Below are 9344 nucleotides of genomic sequence, written 5' to 3'. Positions count from 1 at the left end.
TATATATATATATATATATATATAAAGGGAGTTTAGTGACATCGTGAAGGTCATCTGGTTTTCCAGGAAATGTTTAGTCTATTTCGCTATGTACTGTTGTAAGCATCTCATTTCCGATACAGTGTAGCCGATCGTGAGAGTGTATGTGAAAAGTTGTTAGAGATATTTCACTTTAGAAAAGGCTAAATATGTGTATATTTAAAGCTATACTTAAGTGTTTAAGTAAAGTAAAGGTGACACCTGGAGACTGATTGAAAAAGACATGTTATGCTAATCAATTTATAAAAACAGGTATGAAAAATTATCTTAAATAAATAGTAAGTTTTTAGGAAATTCAGCATTCACATTACATGAAAAAAATAAGCAAAGAATAAAAATTATTTTTCTGACAGATATGAAATCAATGAGAAACCTAGCCCAGCTCGACCATGCAGTTTGATTAATGAATTGTCATTTACTTTCATAGTGTTGTTGTACATATCTCCAAACTAACATTAAAATGTTCACAAAACTAAAATATTATTTTATCTTTAGTGGCTGATTATCTTGCCAGTTATTCTAAAAAAACAAACAAGAATAGATTCAATAAAAGTTGACGATAGACTGATATGAAATCAGACTTATCAGGTGTAGCTTCTCAGACTTAACCGTGTTTGTTGAAGAAAGAGCACTAAAAGCATGTAGTGCTAGGCGTGTTTGGCAAAATATTAAGTTGCATATTACTACAAGATTAATCAACATTTTTGGGAGGATGTTGCTGACATGACTTGTATACTATATATATCTGATAAATGCTATATATGTAAAGGGTTAATAGAAATTTGATCAATAAATTTATTGATTATTTGCACACTGAATAAGACTGTAAAGGTGTTGGAATGATTATGTAGGATTTCAAGTTTTCTGAAATTTTTTGTTAAATAATTCATTGGTTTGTATATAAAAGCAATTGTCACAGTAACCTGTAACTTTTAAAACATATCAAAATTGATCTTAGATACAGTATGCTTTATCTTTATTTGATATGAGCAGAGTATGTGATATAAGAATGCACTTGCGTTAAAGCCAGTTTTCAAATATTTTACAGGCATTTAATGACAATGTTGTAGCTAAAGCCAGTATTATCCAAGCAACAGGAGATGCTATTGCGGAGTTCAAAGAACTACAGTGTCTTACGCCAAGGTGGGTTTCTGTATGTTAATATTTGTATATAACTAATTTCCCATAATATTTGTTAGAGATTTACATAAACATGTGTCAATGTATTACTAAAGATTATTGTTTTATTCATAATTAGTATATGTTTGTATTGTTAAAATCTATGTATTATCATGATTTTGTGGAGTACGTGTTTATATGTACTAGTGTCGTTAAGGTTGATACCTGCATAAAAAACCCATCAAAATGATCATACATGCCTAACTAATCAGGAAACAAGACCATTGTTTGCAGGCATTAACACATGGTTGCTATCTCTCCCCCACCCCACACACTAACAACATTTTCTTTCTATAAAATTAATTGTAGCTGTGTCATATAATTAATTATTTTATGTGTTAAACTTCAATAAAGATTCACATGCCCTGATAGTTTGCTTATATATATGTGTAGGTTTGGTATGTCACGTTTCCTTTTGAAATATTTTTTTCCAATATCAAAATTCATTTTAACTACAGTGAACCCTCGTTAGTCCGGATAATGACATTCCAGCTGATCTTTTATATAGACAGATCTTCCCAATAAGAAACGTAGCTAATAATCTGTATATTTCCATTTGAAGTTTGAACAGCTATTACTTATAACAAGCATGCATTTCGTATGATTCAGTAACTCATACACGACGATCAGAACAGGGAATGAGGTGATAATTACTGACTACTAAACTCTTGCACTCACACTGTGTACTCTTGAGAAGATATTTCTAAAACATCTAAACTTGCTGTGGTAACCAGTTTTTGACAGTTTTTCTGACAGTAGGGATGTTCATAACAAATATTGAGAGGTCATCAGAGTGATTAATTCCACAATTATGTCAAGTCATTGTGCTTCATAACGAAGACAAGTAGAAGTATCAGCATCATTAAAACATGATGCTTGTTTGTACAAGAAAGCAATACATGAACTTTTTATGCTGTATTCTGTAAGTAAGTTACAGAATTGTTAACAAAATGATGGAACTTTTATAATGCAATTTTTATGAATATTGATGACATATACAATAATAAACTATTAATTACCAGTTGCATGCCCATCCTTACATTTATCGATCGATAACACATGCTATTATTAATGTCCATTACAGTCAAAGTAACTGATTTGACTGTTCGAATATCTAAATAATCCAGAATTAAACCTGTAAGAAGTATTTCATTAAGATTAATGAGGTTTCACTGTAAATACATGTGTTTTTATTTTAACCATTTTACAAAAGTTAAAAATTAGTTTGACCGGGTGGGAACTGGTACATTTAGGCCATGAGCACCTGGATTGACAAAATCTACAGTACGTCACTGTTAACTGTCACCCTAGGCTAAAAAAAAATATTTTATTATTCAAAGTTAGAGTTTAAGCACCAAAGCTACAAAGGATTAGAAACTATTAAGCCTAACAATTGTGTTAACATAGACAAATTAACAGTAGTATTGGGGGAAAAAAAACATCCACACTTAACGTGATTTCAATTTTATTATTACCTCCCATGATCAACGAATTTTACACAGGATTTCTAACCATGATGCCAAGGAAACTACACTGTTGAGACCAGATGGTATAAGGACAGCTGGTTGGCCCACATGGTAATTGTCTTGGTAACCAATCAAATGAGTTGAATCCAATACAGTTTAAATGGGGATTGCAAAACAATTTGTCTTACAGAGTGAAGTAACCTTTTATAATCAGAATTTCACAATGTAAGTGACTGAAATACGCGTGTCACTGGTGTTTTGATACTCCATGGTAAGAATGTGCGAACCTTCCTTTTGAAGTATGTACAAACAGTTTTTTGCTATGGCCTTTGTTTTACTAAGAAAACTGCTACATTAACCAGAAATTTGCTAGTGTTAAGTTTGAGCCATGTGAATATATTTCTTGCTGTCAGCTGATTTTTAGAGAAAAAATCTGTTAAAACAGTTGAGAGGATAATTGGATTAATATTTAAAGTTTATGATGTTGTTGTGAATAATATACAGTTTGTAAAAACTATTAACTGAGCATTTCCTGGATAGTACATTTAATTGAATTGAAATTTATTGTTTGTCACTATGTATGTGTCTGAAATCTCTCATACAGCTTTTCACTAGCTGTATTTCTTTCTTTCTGGTTTTAGAGGTCGGTATGACATCAAAATGTTTCCATCTTTCATTCAACTTCATGGCAAGACTTTTGACTACAAGATCCCTCTAACAACTGTGTTGAGACTTTTCCTTCTTCCCCACAAAGATGGTCGCCAGATGTTTTTTGTGGTAGGTATCAAAATGTGATGATGGGTAACTGTACTTGCACATTGTCCAAAATATAGGTTTTGGCTAATATCCAGAAGAAGAGCCATATTGTAGCTGAACAATCTAGATGTTACTGAAAAAGGCATGAGTTGTATATTTGTTATTATAAGTATCTTTTTTTTTCATTAATAAAATACAAATATTTTTTTATTTTTTGATACCATTCATGATATTAAGCTTGTATGCATTCTATATGAAAATATGATTTAAACATTTAAAGTTTATAATACATGTAGCACTTAAATGTTGAAGTTTCTTTAGAATTTACACAGGTTGTGACAGTTATAATTGCATGATACATAAATATCACAGGTGTTGAAGTTTTTGAGGCTTTTAATATATAAATATGTAACTTTTACATTTATTCGTGTATATTCTTATCTTAATTATGTTCACCCATTGGATTTTGAAAAAGAAATGTTTCAGGTGTTTTGTTAAGATTGTGTTTCGATTTCAGTATCAGGCTGTGTTATTAATTCAAACTTGTCTCTTCCCAGATCAGTTTAGATCCACCGATTAAACAAGGTCAGACTCGGTATCACTTCTTGATTTTGTTGTTCAGCAAGGAAGAGGAAACAACTTTGGATCTGAGACTCACTGAGTAAGAATTCCAGAATTGCTTTCAATAAGATAGTAGAAAACATTAAGTATGAATGAAGTCTTCATTTTATCATTTTCTGTTTTAACTAAAACATCAGGTTTACCTTTGTTTACTCCAGGATTGTTCCTGACTAATCATACTTTCTAAGTAACATTTACTCCAGGATTGTTCCTGACTAATCACTTTCTAAGTAACATTTACTCCAGGATTGTTCCTGACTAATTACACTTTCTAAGTAACATTTACTCTGGGATTATTCGTGACTAATCACACTTTCTAAGTAACATTTACTCCAGGATTGTTCATAATTAATCATAATTTCTAAGTAACATTTACTCCAGGATTGTTACTGACTAATCACACTAAGTAACATTTACTCCAGGATTGTTCCTGAATAATCACACTAAGTAACATTTACTCCAGGATTGTTCCTGACTAATCACACTAAGTAACATTTACTCCAGGATTGTTCCTGACTAATCACACTAAGTAACATTTACTCCAGGATTGTTACTGATTAATCACACTAAGTAACATTTACTCCAGGATTGTTCCTGACTAATCACACTAAGTAACATTTACTCCAGGATTGTTACTGACTAATCACACTAAGTAACATTTACTCCAGGATTGTTACTGACTAATCACACTAAGTAACATTTACTCCAGGATTGTTACTGACTAATCACACTAAGTAACATTTACTCCAGGATTGTTACTGACTAATCATACTTTCTAAGTAACATTTACTCCAGGATTGTTACTGACTAATTACACTTTCTAAGTAACATTTACTCCAGGATTGTTACTGACTAATCATACTTTCTAAGTAACATTTACTCCAGGATTGTTCCTGACTAATTGCACTTTCTAAGTAACTTCTGTGGTTTTCTCTTCAGGGAGGAAATCAAAGAAAAGTATGAAGATAAGCTGCAGAAGGAGATGGGTGGACCAACTTTTGAAGTCATCAGTCGAATCATGAAAGCATTGGTCCAGAGGAAGATTACGGTTCCTGGAAACTTTTGTGGGTCAGTATTCACGTACATGAGCATATTTTACCTCAATAAATAGAGATAGTCAAATCTTATACACAACAAATTGTCTTATGGTAGGTTCAAAACAATAAGTTCTTAACTTATAATAATATAAATCAACTATGAAGTATTTTGTTACAGTTAATCATACTACAGTGGAACTCCTTTTACCTACGTGCTTTGGTAGCAAAGGTCTGCAGAGGGGGTGGGGTGCATGTACTTTGGATAAAAAGGGGTTCTACTGTTATTTCCAGAGTAACAGTAGCACAACAAAATATTTTTTTGATAAAACCCAATTCATAAGTCTTTTTAACTGATGTATAGTAATGATTAAATGTTTCTAGGCTATCGGGTAATGAAGGTTTTCAGTGTGTTCAGTAACTTCATTAGACATCTTGTATGTGTTTTTCCCACAGTCATTCTGGAACTCCTGCTATCACATGTTCATATCGTGCTGGAAACGGGCTACTGTATCCCCTGGAGCGAGGAATCATCTTTGTTCATAAACCTCCAGTTCATATTCGCTTTGATGAAATAGCCAACGTCAACTTTGCTCGAAGTGGTGGGAGCACGCGATCTTTTGATTTTGAAGTGGAAACCAAAAATGGTGTGGTTCACACGTTTAGTAGCATTGAAAAGTAAGTGGCTTCAACATAGTTATATAGTTCACACCTTTTGTTATTAAATCTAGCTAAGCACATGTACACACACACCAGTGGCTCTAAGGGTTGGCAGAGCACAGATAGTTCATTGTGTAGCTTTGTGCTTAACGAATGAATAAAATCTAATTTAGCTCCCAGTGTACTTGATCTTGAAAAATGAATAGCTTCATGATAACTTTATTATATAATCCTTTGAGTAATGCATGATTAAATCAAACTTGATTCTTCAGAGCATTTCATCAAAATTGACTTTTAACTCAATCTGATTTGCCATCATCCATAGAATTTGGTGTATTTTTCTAAACATTTGTCGACATCATTAAAATAACTTCTTTTTTTTTTTTACTTGTTTATTCTTTGTGTTTAGAAATTCACGTATTTTATAATATGTATATTGCCTTTTAAGTTAGTAAAAATCATGCAGGGTGAAATGCATTTTTTTTATATTTCCTTGAAACTTTCTTTAATGCATCAAAGGTTTTTTTATTGTATACTTTATTTTAATCAGTTCTGAATGTATACAAAAAATGTATCTTATGATAAAACTATTAGTTTGTTTATGTACTTACTAAAGTATAGCAAGCTTTTGAACAAGCAAGCATTTGAACCCAACCACAAAAATAGTGCAGGTGGACCACTATGTTAAAACAAATCAATAAAATGTTGTATGTGTAGATACTATATTTCTTGTTATTAGCTGTGATGGTACTGTATCCTGTGCTTGCCCAAAAAACAACAACAAATTATACAGTTAAGACATTTAATATGAACCAAGTAAATGCATTTACTAAGGAAATTGTACGCATGTCGGGCCTAAAACAGGCTTTCAAGCAGTTTTCAAACTTATTTTATGACCAACCACATGGAATACAAATATTATAACAAAAGTTAATTATCTATAAATTAAAAGTATGTTTGATAAAGAAAATTGAAAGATATACGTTTAAAAAGTTTAGGTGGATTTTTATCATACAAATATTTTCTTCGTTCGTGGCATTAAAAAAAAATTTAGAAAGCTGCTCATGAAATAAGTTACAGAAAGAGCAAATGCAAACTTTTTTTTGTATTACAGAAGACGCTTGCTAATAAAGGTAGATATATATCAAATGCACATAAGGAGTTTTTATAAAAATAATTGAACTTTTTTTTTTTTTTTTTCAAAATAATTTTTTCTCTTAAAATCCTACTAGTAATACATATGTTGTGTATTTGACCTTTCAAAGTGAATAACGAAATTAACATACAACTTGACGGAAATAAAATGTTTTTTTAACCTTAGTCTGTTGGTTTTTTTTTCCAGATAATTTAAAAAATTTCGGTATTTCTCGTACGCACATAGTAATAAAATTAAATCTTTGTACTATTCCAGGGAAGAATACGGAAAGTTGTTTGATTTTGTCGATAATAAGAAACTACGGATCAAGAATCGTGGGACTTCATTTGTAAGGATTGGTTTTTTTTTCTTTATTAATCTCTCTTTCTTGTTTTAAATTATTGATTAATAACTTTTAATTACTATCTCAGCAACCAATAAGCAACTTTCAATTGTTTGTTGAATTTACGATACTTATTCTTATATGAAATATTTTTTACTTTGCATAATCTGGGTAAACCTAACCTAATTTGTTTCAGTCATACTTGTCTGTTCTTAGACACAATGGCCGGGTGGTTAGGGTGCTTGACTCGTAATCTGAGGGTTGTGGGTTTGAATCCCCGTCACGCCAAATATGCTTCGCTCTTCTTAGGGGTGTTATAATGTGATGGTCAATCCAACTATTCATTGGTAAAAGAGTAGCCCAAGAGTTGATGGTGGGTAGTAATGATTAGCTGCCTTTCCTCTGGTCTTTCACTGCTAATTTAGGGCCAGATAGCCCTTGTGTAGCTTTGCATAAATTCAAATGTTCAGTTCATTTCTTAGCCACAATATACATCTATCTGAATCTGCCTTTTCTTCACAGTAAGTACATTATTTTTCTCCTTTCTAAACACTAGTTACAAAATAACAAGTTTGTTTCTTTAATTATGACTTGTATTAAGAGAACATAGTTACTTTGACGGTTCTTTTTTTTTTCTGGCTCGACTTTTACATCAAGCTGAGATTTGTAATTGTTCCTAGGATAATCAACATTAGTTTCTGAAGTTTTAGTCCTACTAGAACCACCAACAAAGAAACTGGTAAGTGTCTTTTGACTCACCAGTATTCTGTCAGTTCCAGCTTTGAGTGAGCTAAAAGTGTCTGTTTCAGAAATTTCAACATTTGCATAAAGTAGACTTTTAGATATGTCTGACATCAGGCAAGTTGACCTGTGTTTTGGTTTTTGTTAAATGCTCCCATGATGGGTACATAATAGTAATAATTACCTAACTTGTATGATAAGAGAATACGAGCAGCACAGTCATTGATCATGTGCAAGTCCTCAGGTGCTTTATACGTGGATTTGGCTGGGTACTTTATAAACTCTGGATTGGGACTAAAGAAGGAAGGAATCTCATTATCGACAGTACAATGAAGTTACTTATTAGACTTGCGTCAAAGATATTTAGTACTAACTGTAAAACAAGCATGATCAATATGGGGAAGGTTATAGGATTTAATGTCACCAAAATTCTTTGTTTTATTTTTAGTATTATTAGTTTTAGGGATAAGTGGTAAATAGTGTGTTTGAAATATGGTTCTTTTTGTTGTTTATTTTTGTAATAAGGAAAAACCCAACACTACATACAATGAAGACGAACTTGTGGATTCAGACCTGGAGGATGAACCAGTACCAGATGCTTATCTTGCTCACGTGAAAGAAGAAGGAAAACAAAGGGAAGAAGAAACTGGAGGCATGGGAGGGTCTTCAGAGGATGAATCAGATGAATCTTTTAATCCAGGGGATTCTGGCAGTGAAGTGGCAGAAGAGTAAGTAAATGTAAAGTTTTGTGGAACAAAAGTTGAATTTCAAATGATTTTATGAATTTAAAGAAAGTAACAAAACTCGTCACTGTTATTGAAACTTTTTAAATTATTTTCAACAAACTACAAAATCTACAAGGGAAACTATGTTTTGGACCTATCAGTCAGGAATGTGTGGAATCAAGATTAATCTGAGAAATTTGAAGTGTGCGTATGACGTTTTCTGGCCTTTTTGTGATTAGCCAACAACATTGCTTCTAATAGGCTGGTAGATAGGTTATTAGTTTATTTAAAAAAAAACAACATTTGTATAAAGATCAGTTTCCAAAAAAATGTTATTCCATACTCTCTTGACCACTCTGTTGGAATGGTCCAAGTGCCATACTCTCTTGACCACTCTGTTGGAATGGTCCAAGTGCCATACTCTCTTGACCACTGTTGGAATGGTCCAAGTGCCATTACTCTCTTGACCATTCTGTTGGAATGGTCCAAGTGCCATACTCTCTTGACCACTGTTGGAATGGTCCAAGTGCCATACTCTCTTGACCACTCTGTTGGAATGGTCCAAGTGCCATACTCTCTTGACCACTCTGTTGGAATGGTCCAAGTGCCATACTCTCTTGACCACTCTGTGGGAATGGTCCAAGT

General features: G+C 32.4%; 1 protein-coding gene across 1 annotated transcript in view; it reads left to right on the top strand.

Moving 5' to 3' along the window:
* The window catches only part of LOC106471197 (FACT complex subunit Ssrp1-like), a 33323-nt gene that overhangs the window by 7704 nt on the left and 16275 nt on the right, over positions 1-9344 (top strand). The window contains exons 2-8 of the mRNA XM_013931787.2: positions 1088-1182; positions 3326-3461; positions 3998-4101; positions 5001-5129; positions 5552-5773; positions 7167-7239; positions 8500-8702. Coding sequence (XP_013787241.2) covers positions 1088-1182; positions 3326-3461; positions 3998-4101; positions 5001-5129; positions 5552-5773; positions 7167-7239; positions 8500-8702 — 962 coding nt within the window. The remainder of the gene's footprint in view (positions 1-1087; positions 1183-3325; positions 3462-3997; positions 4102-5000; positions 5130-5551; positions 5774-7166; positions 7240-8499; positions 8703-9344) is intronic.

This window comes from Limulus polyphemus, unplaced genomic scaffold (assembly GCF_000517525.1).
Source record: "Limulus polyphemus unplaced genomic scaffold, Limulus_polyphemus-2.1.2 Scaffold4466, whole genome shotgun sequence".
In the NCBI taxonomy this organism is placed as follows: Eukaryota; Metazoa; Arthropoda; class Merostomata; order Xiphosura; family Limulidae; genus Limulus; species Limulus polyphemus.
This window is presented reverse-complemented; position numbering and strand designations above follow the sequence as displayed.